The 20,974-nt window shown below is 39.4% G+C and overlaps 1 protein-coding gene across 1 annotated transcript in view; it reads left to right on the top strand.

Annotated features, from left to right (window-relative positions):
- The window catches only part of LOC107757056 (breast carcinoma-amplified sequence 3), a 204,886-nt gene that overhangs the window by 168,224 nt on the left and 15,688 nt on the right, over nucleotides 1-20,974 (top strand). Inside the window, exon 16 of the mRNA XM_016574429.1 lies at nucleotides 18,956-19,123. Coding sequence (XP_016429915.1) covers nucleotides 18,956-19,123 — 168 coding nt within the window. The remainder of the gene's footprint in view (nucleotides 1-18,955; nucleotides 19,124-20,974) is intronic.

Raw genomic sequence — 20,974 nt, 5'->3', positions numbered from 1 at the left:
TGCTTTAAAAATTGTGCTAACACAAATTGCACAGGTGGGATTCCTGCTCCTACCTGAATTGTCATTTTAAAGTAGGTATGTAGGCTTTTTTTGAATTAATATATTTAAATATAATTAATGATATTCATTAAATAGTTCAATTAATGTAATTAAATTACATTCACTGCCTGCTTTTAATTGTGCAATGACTATCACCAGTCAAACAGTGCCAAGTTTGTGAACAAGGCACAGTGTACCATAAGCATAATTACACAGATTAGAGGTGTGTTCAGACTGAAAAGAATGACTTGATTTAAATATGTTGCAGTGCTATTTAGCCCATCCATTAATGTGTTTTTGTTAGTAAATATGATATAAATTATTAAACTGAATTATACTGATGAACTATAACTGAATTATATAATATTGTGTTATCACTACTTGTGTTCATTTAGTACACGGGCATCTTTCCATTAACGCCATCTATGAAACCCTTCATCACACTGACACTCCTCAGCGCATGACCAGTGTTTTAAGCTCTTCTGAGCTCAGAAACATGATTTTGGTCTCTTAATATTCCAGCGCTTGCTGTAAAGCTAGATGAAATAGTGTCGTGCGTTGCCCCTCGGCTTTTACTTTGCCTCGTGAGGTTTGACTTATGCGATTAAGTACATTGGCAGATCAGGGGACTCATTCAGGAGGAGCTGAAGTGGTCATTCTTGAGCAGCGAGAGTGAAAAGAGGCTGATCTTCATTAGAGAGGGCCCAGCGAGGGGCTGATGGCTGTGGACCTCTGCAGCTCGGATGATTTAAGTGTCCTCTCTCCGCCTGGCCTCTATAAGGGTCACGGCGGGCCTTTGATGTTTCATTATGTATGGCGCTCCAGGAACAAAAACATGCAGGCCACATCAAACGCCCGTCCCACCGAAGCGTCAGGAGAGGTCTCTACCCCCGCCCCTTCGCTCTTAGCACTAGATTGCTAAAATCAGCTCTGCCAAAGACTAAAGCCAAAACAACATCAACGCGCCCACAACAGAAAAATTACACCAGTGTAAATCAAGGAACGCCATCAGCTGGATGGGAAACAGATCTGCTCCCACTAAATCAGACGGCACCTGTGTTGTTACAGCCTAGCAAAGTCAATTGTTGTCCGCTCTAGGAACTCATTTGCTTACTGAGTAGCGTCTGTCTTTTGTTTGTTTGAGCTGACCTAAAACATGACAGACAATGAACGTGGAAAAAATATCATGTCTGGACCCCTGCCGAGGGGCTGTTTTGGTCTCTCATGTCCTGATTTGATTGTGTTCCAGCGTAGGTTAAATGGGTTCAGAATCTTAACCACACTAAAGCCCTTGGAACGGTTACTTATTAATCTCTTTCTCTTCGAAGACATTACCACCAGGTTTAGCCGGATTTACCAATCAGACGGCACCTGTGTTGTTACAGCCTAGCAAAGTCAATTGTTGTCCGCTCTAGGAACTCATTTGCTTACTGAGTAGCGTCTGTCTTTTGTTTGTTTGAGCTGACCTAAAACATGACAGACAATGAACGTGGAAAAAATATCATGTCTGGACCCCTGCCGAGGGGCTGTTTTGGTCTCTCATGTCCTGATTTGATTGTGTTCCAGCGTAGGGTAAATGGGTTCAGAATCTTAACCGCACTAAAGCCCTTGGAACGGTTACTTATTAATCTCTTTCTGTTCGAAGACATTACCACCAGGTTTAGCCGGATTTACCTCACCAGATAACATGGCCAGATTTGTCAAAACAGTTCAGCTGAGACTAGGAAGGACGGCAGACGCAGAAACGAATCTCTCCACCCATCAGCGTTCACTCTCTCTGTCTTTTTGTTTCTTTGCTAACCTCACTTTGTGGTATACAGGAAGGAGAATCCTCCAAGTTTCCTGGTAATCCTATCTTTTTCAGACTTTATCAGGTCATCCATTGACCCAGATTTTTTTTTCCCCAAACATGCCTTCAGTATCTCCTTAAAATACTGATACAATCGTTAGGAATGATGTCAGTTGCAGCTCCATGTGCTCTACAGCCGAGTCTAATGGATGCTCTTTTGTTTATCAGAAACTCCTGAGCACCTTACTGGAACTCAGCTCCGTCTCAGACTGTGGTCATTTGATTAGTCATGTCTAGGATTGTTAAGCCGTACTACAACACCCCTGAGAATTATGTGCGAGTACACAGCATCTGTATTGCATTGAGTCAATGCTGATGTACCATACACTTCAAATGTAATTTCACTTTTAGTATGAATGTGCAATAAATTGTATTTATTTTATTTTTTGCCATACTATTTATTTTTTTCATTTTGAAATTCATTACTTTTTCAGTGTTTTTTTTTTTCTGTATTAAAACACTCCTGAAAATGATGACCCATATTTAGTCACAGGGTCAAAATTAATGGCACTCTTAGTATGGATGCTAGTATGGATTTTATTTTATTTTTATTTATTAATTTTTTTGTTAAAATTTTTCTGCTATACAGATTGTTGTTGTTGTTGTTTTACATTTTTAAATTATGAATTTAAAATTCATGAAACTTCTCACACTTTTTTTTATACAGATAATATAATTTGTAATGTGTTTTAAAAAAAAATGAAGAAAATAATCATGTCCCACTGTATACATATTATTTTACTATAATAATTTGCTTGAACTGGGGAAAACTGGGGAGACAGGAGCCTCTTATAACATGCGTAAAGCTCTTATGCGTCTAATCCCGCCTGCTCGCGGGGTTTATGTCAGTGCGTGGGTCATGGTGTGAGGTGATAAAATAGCCACCTGAAGAGGCCATGGGTTAATGGGAGGTTACCGCTGCATCTCACCTCAGCAGTGCTGCTGTTGCCGGGCTGTAAATGGGCGTGTCTGTGAAATGGTTTTTATTGTTGGTTAATCTGTGGACAGTGGCAGGCCCATTTCACACTGAATTCCACCCTGTGGGGCCGTGGCTAATTGGACAAATTTGCACAGCGGGGAAGGAGGCACAGAACGGTGGGAGGCTTGATATATGGGCATAGGGCTGCAAAGCACAGTCGAAGCTGGCTACACACACACACACACATACATTGTTGATTTGACTGCACAGACACTATTGCAAGAGAACTGAACTGAGCTGGACAATGATATCACTGAATCAACAATGAACTGTCTTTAAGTGATAAACTGACTGTTTTCTATTGTCCTCTTGCATTATCAGCACACAGTGTAAAGCTGCTTTGACACAATCTGTGTTGTATGAAGTGCTGTATAAATAAATTGACACACACACACACACACATACTCCTCCACCTTCCATCCATAGATGAACCACAAAATGGAGGGAGCTGTGTTCATTATATCAGTAAAGCAAAATTCAGCTCAAAATGAATTCACCATTCACCAAAATGGATCTTAACATTTACAGCTCTTGACTTTGGGGTGGTCATTTAGATTTACTGAAATCAAAATAGTGTTGTGTTTTCTAATTTGCGGAAATTATTAGATGACTCATTGAATTCAGGAATAATAATAGAAAAAAATATTCATTAATTTTGTTATACTTACGGTCAGGTTTTAAACATATATTCAAATTGACAATTAATTGAGAGAAACATAAATTATTTGAAGAAAGAAATTCTTTTGATAGTGATTTTGTATATGCATGTGCATATATGTATGTGTGTTTTAAAATTATAATTATAATATAATTAGAAAATATACAATTATAAAATAAATTATATGTGTATGAGAGAGATTTAAATAGATAAACAGATGTTTGCTGTGTGTAATTTTACAGTAGCAGCAGTCTTTTGTGTTTTTATCTTTAGTTGATTTTAGAATTCAGGCTGTTGTGTAAACAACAGGCTGTTATGTGTTGTGTAAATTAAACTTATAATTCATAAAAATTATTATTATTTCCCTAAATATTACAAAAATACAAATTATTCTGCACAAACACAATTATATATATTTTTTTAATCCGCATAAATTAAATGCAGTACATCAAGTGGTGCATGATGTATGTTTAGAATTATTTGTATGAATAGCAGGCTATCAGGCACACTTCTTACACAGGCACTGAATCCTGCTGCCTGTAGGGATATCTAAGTCAAAAAAGCTCTCTGTGATTACTTGCAGTGACCAGAAGCTTGTAGAAAAACGCACACTCTTAAATCACAGCAGACCCGGGCCTGGAGTGTGAAGGCACGGGCGTAATTGTTTTTCTACAACCTCAAACACAGAACTGCACCACTGTCTTAAAGGAGCACATAACTTCTGTTTCCTTTTTAGCAGGACCAAAGGCCTGTTTTATGTTCCTTTATTCACCCAGGATCTTTTTCTGTTCTGTTTTGTCATCTTTGAAGTTGTGAATGATGCTTTAATTAATAGTTTCGCTGCTTGCAGAAGGTCGGACTATGGCACAAATGTAGACATGGGAATGCAGAATGCTTTCTGTGAAGACTGTGAAACCGAGCCCAAGTTGAAATGGATGGTAATTGCAGCGGTCGAGCACGTGTGAAGTCAAAATACCTGGTATGACGTTCAAAACCTGTATGAGTTTCTTTCTTATGTTGAACATAAAATAAGATATTTTAAAGAATGCTGGTAATCAAACAGTTGATGATCCCCATTGACTTCCATAATATTTCTTTCCCTACTATGCAAGTCAATCGGGACCAACAACTGTTTGGTTCTTCAAAATTCTTCAAAATATCTTCTTTTGTGTTCAACATAAGAAAGAAACTTATACAGGTTTGGAACGACATGAGGGTGAGTAAATGATGACAAAATTTTCATTTTTAGGTGAACAATTCCTTTAATGTTATATTTTACAAATGTACTTTAAATGTAAAAATATAAAACATTTTTTAAGAATGACTTTTGTTTTTTGTTTTTGTTTCATTATAGGCCAGTGAGAATTAAAGTACGGTGGTGCAGTGTGCTTAATTGTCATAAAATGATGCAAAAATGTGTAATGGTCCTAAAAATAGGCTTCATTGTCATTTATGGGGAATAATATATGACTTCCCTTGACGGTTTGCATGGGATTCACTTAATTTAGTACTGATTAGCATTACTGAGAATCAGCAGAGCCCATAAAGGATGTCAGCTCACATTGTGCCCATCTGTCCACCTTTGCAGTGGATTATTTCAGCATCTTTCCCCTTAAACACATCAGAGTCCCGTCTCCACACACTCATCAGTCTCCGTGTCTCTCTGTAGTGGTGTGGCGTTGAGGCCGTGGTTAGCATGATATCAGGCTGATATAATGAGGCCGTTCCAGCTTCCCTCTCTGTTTCTCCCTCTTCCGCTCTCAGATGATGTGGTTGTGGTTTTTGCAAAGAGGTCGCTGCTTCAGACATTAGCTCAGAGCCCATTGTCCGTCAAAGAGCCTGAGCAGATGCGGCGGCTTCCAGTTTTTCACCTCTTACTCAGTACTTCTCCCCAGGAAAGTTTACACAAGACAAACTGTTCCCGTTCTTTGCTCTGAATCTAACTATCTATCTATTGCTTCACTTTTCCACACCCTAAACTGATGACCTTCACCCTGAAATGTTCAAAATCTAGCCCATGTGTTGATGGAGTGCAGTGCTGCTGTATCTTTGTTCTCCTCTGCTGCCTGCAGCCTGGGTGGATAAATCCGACCGCCGCTTTGATCAGGGAAAAGCCTCGCTCTGGTGCGGGCTGCCTTGTGGTGGATCAGATCTAATTCTGACACTCTGTCCTGCTTCTGGGTTTCGGGGGCTGTGTTTGTATGGAGAGGAGTGTGTGTCTCTTTTGTGCTCTTGCTGGATCTTCAGTGAGTGAATCATTGCTCTCGTTTCAAGCTGTGGAGACTGAGGTTCTGGCCAATGAGGCATCATTCATCCAGGGCATGTGTGGTGTGAGCTGACCAGGCGATTTATGTTCCACCTCGGCAAAAAACTGTTCCATTTGCATCTTATTCATTTCATATTGTTCCTAGCTTGTCTAGTACTAATGCAGAACATATTTTTGTCTTTGTTTACAAGTCTGACTCCTAGTTTTGAGAACATTGCATTTTAATTAAACTGACTTTGATGTAATGGCCAATAGTTATTATATATGTAATACATACATAGATACATACATACGTATGTATGTATGTATGTGTGGTGTGATCATATGGTGTAGTTATTTTATTAATTTTTATTTATAGATTTTTTTTGCATTTTCAGTTTTTGTTGTGAAAGCCTGATTCTGCATCAGAGTAAAAAATAAAAATGATTGTGACGGTGTTTGTGTAACAGAAATAAGTCACATTGCAAGATATAACATAATGTTGTGGGACATAAATCACAACTGGGACATATAAAGGTGCAATTATGATTAAGCTCACAATTACGTTTATGTATTTTATTGTATTTTGTTTTATTTATTTTTTATTGCTCTTTTTTCATTTTCAGTTGTTTTTGTGGAAGCCTGTTTCTGTCTTGTGGTAAAAAAAAAAAAAAGTAATTGTGCATCAAAAATAATAAATAGTCATATTGCAAGATATAAAATTATCTTGTGGAATATAAAGTCACAACTTTGAAAAAATAAGCATGCAATAACATTAATATTATATTATATTATATTATATATAATTTTATATTATTTTTACTCTGAGGCAGAAACAAGCTTTTTTTTTTTTTTCTTTTTTTTTTTTTTCTTTTTTTTTTTTTTCTTTTTTTTTTTTTTCTTTTTTTTTTTTTTTATTAAATCTACATTTTATCCGACATTTACTGGTTCCTGGTTCAAGAATAGCAGGTTTAATTGTCTGGTGCAGAGCAGATTTTTCTAGTAAGTTTTGTTATTGGGGTGCAGTGGGACTCGAGAAGCTGTTTTTGGTCACTTTTTTCATACATTTGGAAGCTTATTTGACATTAGTGTAGTTTCTCTGTGCCTCTAAAAACTTTCTTTGAGCAGCAGTTGGCAGTCTCTATAGAGACTTCTCCTGCCTGAATGTTTGTTCTTTCAACCTCATTAGCTCTCTCAAGTCACAAAGTGAAAGTTTACTCACTGGCTGACTCTCATCTTGTCTCATCTTTGCCGAATTCTCAGCCGTGCTCAGTTCTTTTGGCTCCTGCAGCATCCTCAGCACTGCCGCTGCTTGGGCTGTTCTCAAATCAGATTAACCCATCTCCATTTTCCACCCGGCACAAACACTCGTGTGCAAAAGTCTCGCTTCTGCACTCAGTCACCCCCCTCAAAAAAAATCAATGAGGTCTTTCATTTATTATTCTTCTCCATCTGGAACTATTTTATCATTGTATGCTTTTTTGAATATGCAGTTCTTCCAAAGACAATATTTGTTTATTTGTTTATGCACCTTTTGTGATGAAGAGGCTGCCAGAAGTGGTGATAAATGGGTGTCACATACAACTTTGATGCAAATTTAGATGTCATGTATTTGAAGTTGCACATATTAGTGCCAATAGATAAGATTACACAGAAGCTTTCGTCTGAACTGAACATCCCACCATTGTTTGTTAAATTAAGCATCAGCTTGCAGGTGTTTTTGGGTAGTGGGTGTGTTTGACAGTAGGTGGGATGGTGCGACACTTTGTTGGGGGGATCGGTGGACTGTAAGGGTCACAGAAAGAGACTGAACCTGCTCTGCAGACTCCTGTCCTCTGTGTTTGGCTTGGCCCGGTCCAGGGCAGATCGATGATCTGTAAAGTAGATTTGTTATTGCCTTGTTTGCTTTGGCAGGTCTTGAAAGCGTCCGGCTGATTACAGTCCCAGATGTCACTGCACACATTACTGCTTAGCGTTGTTCCTTCTTAAGGCCGTTTCTTTTTTTTTTTCTTAGGCTGCCTTGTTTCCGACATTTTATTTGCATTCATACATGTCTGTGCACACTTGGCTGCTTTCATAATTTAACCTTTCAGGTATTGTTTAAAAATCTAATTTTGAGTTGCTTAGCATTGATCCCGATGCTTGTCCTTGACCCTTCGTAGCTCTGTTAGTTTCTCTATTGTTCGAGTGTTTTCAAATTCAGATACATCATTTATATTATGTACTTTCTTTTAATTTAGCAATACATTTCTGTCTTACATCTTAAATCTTATTCTGTAGCTAAAAGACTCCCGTTTAATTGACCACATGCAAGCTGTGTCATTCCTAGATGAATTTGACTAGCTGTTAGTATAAACTCAGTCACAATAAAAAAAATTATTAATCCAAAATGTATCAAAATATTTATTTAAAATAATCGCTGAATTATAAAAAGAAATCCTTTTCATTAGTGATTTGAAGTTGATTTTCGGGTATTTTTAACAGTGGTGCATATTTATTTTCAAGTGATGCTGCCATAGAAAATCACTTTCTAGCTGTATGTCATCTAGGTTCACTTGTACTGTATGTGTGCTTATGTATTGTGTAGAATCCTGTTTGTCCTGTCCGTTAAAGCACTGCATAAATCTTCTTTTTAGTTAGCAGCAGTAAAAGTGTTATTTAAGCAGATCTGATTTTATTAGCAGCACAAATATGTTTCTGTCACTGAAGTTCTGTACAGTGTTAGGCATCCTAAATAATAGTTGGTTTTTCAGATTACTGGTTTTAACCCGTCTCGCTGGAGACCTGGACTCCCAAATTAGGAGATTTGAAACAAGTTGGTGAAGGCCTATTCGTCCGGTTGGAACGGCGTGATGTGGCCGGTGTAAGCAGCTTTGAGTGCTGGCAGGAGAGAATGAATGAAGTCCCAGGTGGACGGCTGGATTTGGCCACAATCATCATATCAGATGCTCTTCAGTGGCCCGCAACACACAGTCCTAAACTCACTGACTGATGAGACTTTACTTCTCTCGGTCTCTCCGATAAGGTTACTTCCACTTAAGAGGGTTTAGACTTGACGGTGGAGAGGAAATATAATGGTGTTGCCGCACAGTCTGTGTAATAACTCAAAAACGCTCAGATTAAACACACATTAGGCGGTGATTTCTCATTATCAAATGGGATTGTGACAGATTGCACCATGTCCAAATGAAAATCCTCTCTGCCTACTCTCTTTGATGCCAAAGTGAGCCGTGCCCTCTGCCTGGACCCTGGGGACGGCAGGCAGGCTGTTTGGCAGTACGGGTGGTGCTTGTCCTGTATGGCCCTCGAGTCTGGAGATCTGGGCTGTTATTACTGCGCGGAGGCTCTGCTTCACGCTGCCACATCAGAACGTGGTAGTTCGGCGCTCGACTCCACTAAACCTGTAATTGAACTTTCGGCATGATGCAGGAAGTGTTTGTAAGTGATTATAAGCAATATGTTTCTCTAAATTAGGCCTTTAATTAACTCCCACAGCTTGTTTTTCTGCTTCATTTGCAAGTCGGCAGTTTTTGTTAAGAATAGTAAGGGTAAAGTTTTGTCCCTTTTCTTTGAATAACAATGATAAGAGGGTTTGTATCGTTCAGCCGTCCAATGAGAGGAAAGTGAGACTGCTTCCTTCACAGGCACATGTCAACTGCTGCCTTTAAACTCATGCTCATGCACACAGTCCTGAACTTGATGCAAACTGTCGTTCTCAACCACTGTTCAGTAAGAAAGATGTGACTTTATTTATTATATAATTTATCAGGGAATTGATTGGATCGTGAAAAATGGTGTTACATGTCAAACCGAATTCATATTTGCTGAAAATATAGCTCGATGGCTATTTAAAATATCATCATATTTTTGGTGAAATTTGTATTAAATACAATTAAGAAATATAAATATAAATAAATACAATAATAATAATACATTTATATTTAATTTCATTTCATTCAAATTTAGTCAGAAAATATTATAATTTTTATTAACAGCAACTATTATTATTATTATTAAGAATTAATGAATACATACATAAATTCATATATACATACTATTTTGTTTTGCTTGTGTACCGTTTGGTGTGTCAGGTTTGCTCTGACCAAGAGAAATTGTATTAAAAACTTTATTTGAAAAGATATAATATGCATGTATTATTATTATTTTATTATTATTAGAAATGCTAATGATGATTATTAAATACTCTTTGTTTTGCTTATGTAATATGTGCAGTCAGGTTTGTTCTGATCAAGATGAACTTTTGATGTTTTTGTTTGTTTGTTTGTTTAATTATAGGTAGAGTTTAACTTAACTGTAGGTTCTTTACTGTTCTACATTAATGTACATGTGTTTATTAGTTATTTCATCATGGCTTATCCAATCAGATTTAAGAGCTGGAGCTATATGGAGTATATGTTTTATAAATACAATCTATACAGTTCTTCTCAAACATTATCTGATTTAACCTAGTAGTCCACTGCTGGTCTGTCATTGAAGAGGAGAATCCAAGGTCCTCAGACCTGGCGGCCAATCAAGTCATTGTTCCAGTCAGGTGTAACAGTGGTTCCAATCAATCAGATCACTTTCTACCGTAGTGCGGCCTCTGTGGTGCACATCACCGGTCTGATAGATAATGCCATCTGACAAGGCCAGGGCCCTGTGGACGTGTCTGTGCGAGGGGGGAACTCTATGGCGCTAACCTCCCATCTCACAGCCAGCTGAGACCTCTGTCCTCTCCACGTCTTCACTCTCTCTCTCTCACTTTCTCTCATTTTCTCTCCTCCCCCAGTGGTGGACATGAGACAAATTGTTGTCCGTGCGATCCTAACTTAGTTAGCTGGACAAACGCAGGAATCACCGTCGCCATGTCTGTCTGAGCATCTCTCCTCATTACAAATGAGATCACAAAGCCCCCTGAGTGCCCTGAGCGTGACTTTCCATTTCTGCTGGCATGAGAATATCTAAATAACGTGCTGCTATTTAGTCATCATGCGTTAAGGCAACAGTAAACAGAATGCAGCGCATGTTTATGTTTGTGCTGGGTCATTTCCTGGCTGAAAGTGTGAACTATCAAGACCCTCGGAAATGCAAAAATAAATGCTGAAAGAGACAGAGCGAGAGAGAGTGATGTGTCTTCAGTTTGGACTTGTTGCATGAATGGGAATGCTGGGCATTTGAATGCTTAAAGGGGTACTATTATGCGTTTTCACTTTTTCAACTTTAGTTAGTCTGTAATGTTGCTGTTTGAGCATAAAAAAGATCTGCAAAGTTACAAAGCTCAAAGTCCACTTCAAAAGGAGATATTTTATTTAACAGAAATCACTTTTCAAAAACTACAACGAACGACTCGTTTGGACTACAACGCATATTTTCCGGGATTTGTGATATCACAAATATCGACGAATGGGATGAGACCTGGTTGAGCTGCACTAGAGAAGGCAACGAGTGTTATCACTATGTCAGAGACACGCTAGCTTTCCCAAGGCAGACGAACTTAGAGTGGTTACAATCATCCAGGTTCAAATGGCGCTCAAATTGATTTGATATTGACACAATATTTACACTGAAGCTCGCAGGCGGCTATGGTAAGGGGCATGACATTTCCCGACCAGGCACCGAGTGCTGCCAATCACAACACACACTGGCCCAGCTGACCAATCACAGCACATTTCGTATTTCAGAAGGCGGGCTTTCATTTGATACAGGAACTATTCGAGCCGTTCATGCCAGACTGGGGAGAGAGGTGTTGTAATAATGTAAAATATGTGAAAAATAATGGGTTTTTCGAACAACCTAGTATGAGAGCCTGTTCTAGTACACCCCCAAAACAAAATCAAGACTTTGTAAAAGAGCATAAAGGACCCCTTTAAGTCACGCTTAAAAATATATACATTGCATTATACAGGGAAATTTTAAAAAAAAATCATAAACAAACTTTTGTGCACTGTATACTTTTGTACACGAACTTGTCTCTGGATATAGGCATAAACTGTAATTAAAATGCTGGCCAATAGCGATAAGCCAATAATTAATTATTTTCATTTTATGGCCTATAGGCCATAAATGACCAGTATAAGAAATGCTATACTGTTTTGTCTAAATAAATTTAAAATAAAAAACTAAACTAAATCCTTTCATATGCTGCAAGTCAATTTAGGCATCACAAAGTGTAATACATCCTGGTTCCATGTAGAAAATTATTCGTTCATGCCAGACTGGGGAGAGAGGTGTTGTAATAATGTAAAATATGTGAAAAATAATGGGTTTTTCGAACAACCTAGTATGAGAGCCTGTTCTAGTACACCCCCAAAACAAAATCAAGACTTTGTAAAAGAGCATAATAGGACCCCTTTAAGTCACGCTTAAAAATATATACATTGCATTATACAGGGAAATTTAAAAAAAAAATCATAAACAAACTTTTGTGCACTGTATACTTTTGTACACGAACTTGTCTCTGGATATAGGCATAAACTGTAATTAAAATGCTGGCCAATAGCGATAAGCCAATAATTAATTATTTTCATTTTATGGCCTATAGGCCATAAATGACCAGTATAAGAAATGCTATACTGTTTTGTCTAAATAAATTTAAAATAAAAAACTAAACTAAATCCTTTCATATGCTGCAAGTCAATTTAGGCATCACAAAGTGTAATACATCCTGGTTCCATGTAGAAAATTATTATTTTATTTTTTTTATGAGCACAAAGTCCTTTGTATTTATATCATGGATGTATTCCTGTAGTCAGACCAGATGTAACAGGAATGTTATGTTTCAGATTTATTGCATGAACCTAATGCGTACTGTATTTTGTCCCTGTGTGCATCTTCATTGCTCTGAGGTATTAGAAATATGTGTGTGTGAGACTGACAGAGAGAGTGAGTACAGGTGTGTGTTTGTGTTATGTGGGGATTAAGGCCATGTCCATCTGTCAACTGCGGGCTGGCAGTCTCAGGCGGTGCGTGGGCTCGGGTTTCCGCCAGCAACAGCGGTCTGATGGATGGGGTCTGCTGGGATGGGCGGTATTATGATTAATGTGGATGCTCACCCCGAGCGCCAGATTTTACGCATCTCTCATAGATCTGAGAAACACGATAGTTTGATAGTGGTTTGATAGTTTGTTTATTCGATAGTTTTTTTTTTGCATTCGTTGTTCGATAGTTCGTTTGTTCGATAAATAGCTTGTTAATTTGTTGTTGGATATTTTGTTCATTTGATAGTTTGTTCATTTGTTGTTCACTGGTTTGTTTGTTCATTGGTTCATTTAATATTTGGTTTGTTCGACCTATAAATCTTCAAACTTTTTAAACTAAATCCTTCATCTTCACATGCTTTGCTTTTAGTTAGAAATTTAATTTCAGTTCATTTTAATTGTAATTCCTTACATGTTCAAATTGCTATTCTGCTGTGTTTATTTACATTTAAATTAAATTGAGTAAAATTGAAAAGATTCTCAGTTCAATTCTGAATAGTGCACCAAGAAATTATTTTCTGTAAGTCTTTATTTTATTGGAACGATTCATTTTACAAGTCTAAGCACAGTCCGAGTGACTGATTCTTGGAAATTATCTACAAATATTGCAATTTGATTACCTGTGAACTCTTGCCATGCACAACAACCATGCCAAAGTTTATTGACAAGAACAGCTTAAATAAAAGTAACGGTGTCTGTTGTTGTTTTGAATAAGATTTGACAGTGTTTTGAGTGCTGAGTGTTGAGTCAAGCCCTGGCGTCATGTTTTGTTCATGGATCGGTGCGGCCCTGTAGGGTTTGGCTCCGGCGAGCACGGGAGGGGCTCGATACGTTCCAGCCTGTCAGAGAACTGAATGCACTCAAGTAGCTGTGAAACACATTAGCTTCTCAGCATAAACAAGACATCTGCCTCATTAAGTTACAGCGTAATACAATACTCTTCCATATCAATTAGGCATCCCTGCCACTTTGGCTGGTGGAAAATGGCTTCTCGCTCGTTCGCTCTCCATCATTAGGCCACGTTCTGTTTACACAGACTCTATCAGTTTCATTTATTAGAAAAGCCTCGGGACACACCTAATATGCGATCGCTGTTTAACTGAGAAGCATATATTACACTAATTCCAGCGTGAGTGGTGAAAGACTCGACCGATCAACACTTAGATGTGTGTATGCAGTGGGTTTGCGTGCGTATGTGTGAACCCCGCCGAACACGGCCATGGGAGTGCGCTCTCTCTCGCCCGAGCTGTCAGAGAGTGGGGCAGTTTGTCAGCAAACACATCCTGCAGGGTCTGCTCTGCGTGAAGCGTATCATTCTCCTTTAATCATTGCGGTCCCGCAACCCTCCGATTCGAAGCGAAGGAACGGGAAAGGAGAAACACACAGCGGTGTTGTCCCAAGCGAGGTCGCACTCGTTTCTGCCCTCGTTTATTTCCCAGACAGCGAGCGAGAACCGCAGAGGCTGCAGCAGCCACGCTGTTCACTAATGCTGATGTTTGATGTTGAGTTATGGGGTTCTGAGAGCAACTAATGAGAAGAGTGGCTTGAACTTGGAAATGGAGGTGGATGGGACGAGTTCAGCAGCCCCACTCCTGCCTGGAATCTCTCTTAGGGAGGGTAAAGGGACAAGTGGACCCTATATAAACCAGTGGGTTTGATACTGATGATGCCCTCACCAATCACGGCATCACCCCTATTGCTTTAATCATCAATGCAATTGGTTTCTTCTGACATTAGCAAGATACACATAGCACCAGTGCACTTAATATCAGATGTGGGCTTGTGAAAGCTCCTGTATGTTTTTGCAATCTGACATTGATGTAAACATTCATTTAATATATAAAAGCTTGCACAAACTTCATGATTTTGATTTCTAGTGCTGTATTTCAGGCCTCCTTTACATCGGGCTGTAACATTTTAGTATTTTACTAATATAAGCATGTTTTTAAACCAAATTGTTTTACATCCACTCCAACACTTCAACAATCGATCAAAGGGACATATGATTATTAGCAGTGTAAAACCTCATTGCATATAATGTACGTAGCTGAAATCTATTAACAAAAACACAATTGCATTGATATCTTCAGTAAATGTGGTCAAAAACTATTTCAAATCATCTAAAAATATGTTTTCAGTGATCCACTTCACAATCCTACCACTTAAAATGCATGTTAATGCCAGATGTAGTGGATGAGTTTTTGGCTTCCTGTTTCTGCCGCTTCTCCATCCCATCTCTCAGCAGAATGAATAAGTGTTTTGAAACCATATGTAATTAAAGAAGGAGAATACAAAGGACAGAGCATGTGAATACATAAAGATATAGGCTTCTCTTAATCTATTAAAGGTGTTTGGGAGCCCAGGCAGGACTTTCTAATCCAGATAGGCTCAATGGGTGCATTATGATCCAGCGCTATGATCATTTCACAACCCTTTTGTGGAGACAGCAGGTCATCATAACTCTTAGCGGCATTATCACGGATTTAACCCTGATTTTTGATCCTCCTCCTGCAGGAAGAGCCGTTTCACACCCATGGAGTGAATAAAGGTGTTTTTATGAATAGGAGACACAATGTCTCTGAATATACTTTCACACTGACAATTTAAGGAGCCACAGCTAGTGCCACACACGACGCATTGCTCTCTTCGCTATTAAAGGTTTAAGACTAATTGTCAGACGGTGCTCTGTTTTTCTAAGTTTGCCGACCTGGCTTTTGAACGGGGCGGAGAGTGCCGTGGCTGAGTGAGCCGGAATCCATTGTGTGAAAGAGAGCGTAAAAGCCCGGTGAGGATATTGATGGGATTACTCACACTCTCACAGCTAAAGAGCGAGAGTGAAAAGAGAGAGCGAGGGAGTAAATGATTTAAAAGGCAGTGTAATGTAATGAGGATGGGGGCCTTGGAGGTGGGGGAAAAGACTTCCTTATGGCCATCTATCTTACTGCTAATCCTCAGAGCTTACATCTACATTAACACTCACACATTGGCGCTAAACACTTCTGGCAGCTTTTGGGTCCGTATCGCTCTAGCTGTGGTGCGCTCGTCTGGCTTTTAGTAGCCGTTGATGCTGTGTGTGTCTGTATACCGGCGGCACTTTAAAGTGGTCTCTGATTAAGAGCCAGTGAAAGCAGGGTGCACACTGAGGAGCTGGAGGGTACGGAAATAAAGCCGGCCTGAGTGCCCAGTGTCGCTCTTATCTGGAGAGTTGGATGGCTTGATCTCTTCAAAGAGGACACTCACTCGAGCAAGGCCATAATCAACTGATAATAAAGTTTACTTGACTAACTACAGTCCTCGACTCAATTCTGGCCATGCTACTTTCCTTCTAAAGTCGCCACCAAAATTTTAGCAATTGATTTAGTTGTAGCTAGTCAAAGTGTTTTATTCATTCATTCATTCATTTATTTTATTTTATTTTTATTTAGTGATTTGCCACCAACTTTAGTAGTGTCTTTTTTTTGGTCAGCTTTTAAGTAACTTTTGTGATTTGCCACCATTTTATTTTACTTTATTTATTTTTTTATAATTTTTTATTTATCAGTTAGCTTGTAATTAGTGCAGAGTGTGTAGATCATGTGGGCACTTCCTGTTCCCGAACCATCTCTCTCTCCCTATCATTTCCTGTCCTCCGTCAACCCTCTTCTAAATAAAAGTGGCAAAATGCCAGAAAAAGGTGGAGGTCTTCTCGGCAGGGGCAGTTCAAGCAGATGCCTTCTTGGACAAATGACAACCCGTGATTTACACACTGTCCATTTTCCACCAGAAGCCTGTTTGTTTTTAGATACAAGTGAGCAACATTACACATGTCTGACACACTTTCCTGGGGATAATTGCTTGTTAGCTCAATTTCACTTATAGCCCCTTAATAAAACCTAATTGAATTAGCCCCACCTTTGCTGTTCTTTTAGCTGTTTACACTTCTCTGGTGCCCCTTGTAGCCCAGAAACGGGATAATGTGTTTCCCCCCACATGCCTCAGTAAACCTGCCGTAACCCAAGGCTCTCAAGGTGAATGTTCTCTGAACTAAATAAAGAAAATCTTAAAAATGAGATAAGTTGCCCTGCTTTTGCCAACATCTAGGAGACGACTAACCCACATGGGTTTTATGATGATAAAAAAAAGTTTTTTTTTTCTCCTCCTGCCTGTTAAATGTTAACATCACATCCTCATACCTCAGTAGTTCAGACAGGATTTCCAAGTGAAGAATCAAAAGCAAGAGGAACACCGCGAGGATCCACGTTGGTCCGCTCAGGCCTTTTGTCTCACCAAAAATCTGCGGCAGGCGTTTTATTATTGAATTGGTGAAGCTGAGCTCTGACGGGTGTGAATAATGCGGAATGTGGGCTGTGGTGGCTGTCAGCCAGTCTAATGAAGAGATCTTCCCTATTGGTGGGGATGAACTTCTGACCCCACATCCTCTGTGAAGTTCTCCTTCAGCTGTTGGGCTGCTTTAAAACAACACTCGCAGAGGTGCGTGCTCCAGCCTCCTAAACTTGTTCAACACTTTCAGCAGTTTGATGACCCTGACCATGAAAGAAAGCACTTTGCTCTGGTTAGGTGTTTTGTCTTTCTTCTGAACAGGTTGACCTATAAGCACAATAAATGCTCTTCTTTTTAACTTTTTTATTCATCAAAGACTAAGAATGTTTTTACAAAACATTAAGTTACACAATGGTTTAAAACATTAATAATAAGAAGAAATGTTTCATGACCACCAAATCAGCATATTAAAATTATTTCTGAAGGATCAAGCAACACTGAAGACTGGAGTAATGGGTGCTGAAAATTCAGCTTTTTGCCATCACAGGAATAAATTACCTTTTAAAATATATTACAATAGAAAATAGTTATTTTATAATAAAACTTTACAATATTACTGTTATTATTGTATTTTTGATCGAATGAAGCCTTACTGACCCCAATCTTTTAAACAGGCATTGTATATATCGGCCACATTATATGGCGAGTATTATGATTATTATTACTTTAAAAAAATATCAGAATTCAATACATGTAGTCTATGTATTGATTCCATTTCTTTTCATTGGTCTTTTTCTTTACTAATTCATATGTTTTTTTTGTTTTTTTTGAGCAAATGTCTGTTCTTAATTTATTTTTATTTTATTGATTTGATTTGATTGAAAGTTCGTTTTTGTATTTCTGTACTACTTGGCATTATGAAATATCAAAACCCCATAAAAGACCAAAGTGCTGTAGTGTGCATGTGCTGTAGTATTTTGGTGACATGCAGAGCTGTTGTTTGTGGGCAGCAGGTATGGTTGCCACTTCAACTCAACCTGCAGGAAGTTGCTTTGATGGCGGGCCTGTTGACTTGGGTGATTTCAGTGCTTTGAGGAGTCAATGGCAGACACAGGACAAACAGCTTTTTATGAAGTGGTATGAAGTTATCTGCTGTCTGTGTGTCTGGCTGGACTAGTGTTTTACAGCAGATAACGGCAGGCCTCTTGCCTCCCTATCAGCACTGTGCCACCGGCCGCCCGCGCTTCTCTCTCGCCCGCGCATTAGCGCCTGTCAGAGGCCTCGAGTGTGGCTGAGGATTTGCAGGGGAGGCCAGACAAGGCCAGATAGTCATTGGCCTGTAGATCAAAGGGTCTCCCTACAGGCCGTTCAGATAAAGCAGCTGTATTTTATGTGGCAGGTATCTATAATAGAAAGATGCCACTGTCTGAAATGCAGCATCATGGGAGACAGGCAAACTGTGCTTCCTTAACACCCCCCTCCTTATGCAATATCTCTTTTATTGGCCTAGGCGCTTATTGCTGAAAAAAAAAATGAGCCCAGTGTTTTTGTTTGAAGTCATACTGGCCCACAGTGGTGTTTTTCAGGGGTCAGTCATTTCCTCTTTGCTATCCCTGTCAGAGGAAGGCAAGGGGGGTCAGCTGGGGCTTGAGCTGCTATGTGTGCCAGATGAAACACAGATAGCTGTTTATGACCTCTGAGTTACACCAGCGTAGCCATAGACAGTTTTCAGGTTCATTATGTATTATGACTTCAACGAGACTAACAGAATTGCAGTGTTTTCAAGCCGGTACGATGTGATTTTTGACTTAGACAAGCAACAAGTATAAAGGACAGAAAAAAATTGCAGTTTGCAGTGATAAAATTAAATTGTAATGAGCTTTAATGTAGTGTGAATCAAAATCGAGGTTTGAACTGTTGCTCTTCTCGCTCGTTTTTTCTCTGGCAGGCATGTTTGACCGCAGCGTCACCCTGCTGGAGGTGTGTGGCAGCTGGCCTGAGAGTTTCGGACTGCGTCACATGTCCTCTGTGGAAGCCACGGAAGAGGGCCTGAAGGAGAGGCTGGCAGATGCAATGTCAGAGTCGCCCAGCAGAGACATTGTGGGCTCTGGGACAGGTGAGCGCAAACACTCTCACTAATGGTATTATGTACAACATATAGGCAATGGATGTCAGATAACATACTAGGGCTGTGCAAATAGTACAAGCTACACGATATCGCGTTCATTATCGGTATGCCTGCGATTATGAGCGTGATATTGCGTAGCTTGTCAGTGAACTACGGCTCTGTGTAGTAAATGCCGCTCCATCTGAAAGCATGTGATGGAGATTTACTACTAATCACAGAACCGACTTTACTAATGAGATGCGCATGATCATCGCATTCGATTATTTGCACAGCCATATAACATACCATTAAAAACAACAGTTAACATCACAGATTTAAAAAGAATGGTTCTCAAAATTTGTATGACTTTCTCTCTGCTGTGAAACAAAAAAGTAATGTATCAAATGTTTTGGTTCATATAATGAAAGCCATTGTGGGCCAGAACAACATTAGACCCCACTTAATTTCATTGTATGTACAAATTTATTTTATGTGATGTTCAAAAGGAATTTGAATATGTAATGATAACTTCGTACAAGAAGATAAAAAAAGGTATAAAACTGTCACTGGGGCATTTCCCTTTCAAAAAGTACTAACATTAGGTGCTGATATGTATTTTTAAAAAGTACTAATATGTATCATTTAGGAGTAAATAAGGTACAAAGATGTACCTTTTAGCTTTTGTACCTTAGGGTACTGCCCAAGTGACAGCTTTGTACCTTCTGAGAGTGTATAGAAAAAAAAACAGATATTTTTTTTTGTTGTTATTAAAGACCTGCCAACAGAACTTCAGCCAAGTTAATTATTCTCATTAGTAGCTCGTTAAGCTCAAAAGCAAACAAACTCCCTCAGAAGTTAATATGGTAAACCCTATTTTGTTTGATTTGCTCTTGCTAATTCCTCCAGTGACTAGGGGGAATCAGTTATGTCTCCTCAATCCTGTTCGAATTGCGCAGAGATAAGAATACGCCCTGGCGTATTTACGTGATCTCTCGTACAGATCTTGGAAAAGACACATTTCCGAGGTTTTACAATAACAAATTAGGTAATTCGCATTGAGGGAGAGACCAAGCGAAATGAGGGGGGAAATTGCCACTCTTGACAATCCAAATGTTTAACTCATTTAGGAAGCTGCTGCTCTCCGGCCCTCCCCCACGTCTGAACAAGACTTTCTTTGATATCTGGGGAAGATGGAGCTTGGATCCTGGACGCCGCTGCTTGGAGCAGCGAGGTCACAAGGCCCTAATGCATTTAGCATCGACTGGCCCTCTCTCGTAGCGCGTCTATTAGGCACTAATTTGATTTGTACCTATTCATTTGCAGTCCCTGCAGCAGCACCGAGTTGGCCCTCTCTATAATTGGTTCTGTCTCTATTTTTGCATCATTAGATTAAGCCCGACTACCGGACACTTGTAGTCTGTGCTTGTCCGTCCATTTATACAGCCTAATGTAACACAAAATTCATTACTGATCACATTACACTCAACTTTTGGCCCCACGGGCTGGTGGATGAACGTAATGTTAAGCATCTCCTGAAGCAGGAAACCCAGAGTACGGACAAAAAATGAATTGCGGCGAGAGGCTCTAAATAAGCAGCACGGTGGCTGGGGACAGGGTGCTGGAGCCTCTGATGAGTGCTAGTCATCCGTTATGTCAGTCTGTGTCTTTTTCACCCAGACGTCCGGCTGCAGTTAAGAATCAGTGCCAGACTTTAAGAGTTCAAGCCATTCCCATTTAGGTCTTTGTTGAAGGTACCGACTAATGTGGCAGTAAGTGCTGAGAGTAACGGCCGAATATTGGTAATTACCCTATAGTCATCCAAAGTACCCTCTTCATTTGTTGTCATGGGTCGTGCCTGAG

Source organism: Sinocyclocheilus rhinocerous, unplaced genomic scaffold (assembly GCF_001515625.1).
Source record: "Sinocyclocheilus rhinocerous isolate Xijiao unplaced genomic scaffold, SAMN03320098_v1.1 scaffold1152, whole genome shotgun sequence".
Classification (NCBI taxonomy): Eukaryota; Metazoa; Chordata; class Actinopteri; order Cypriniformes; family Cyprinidae; genus Sinocyclocheilus; species Sinocyclocheilus rhinocerous.
This window is presented reverse-complemented; position numbering and strand designations above follow the sequence as displayed.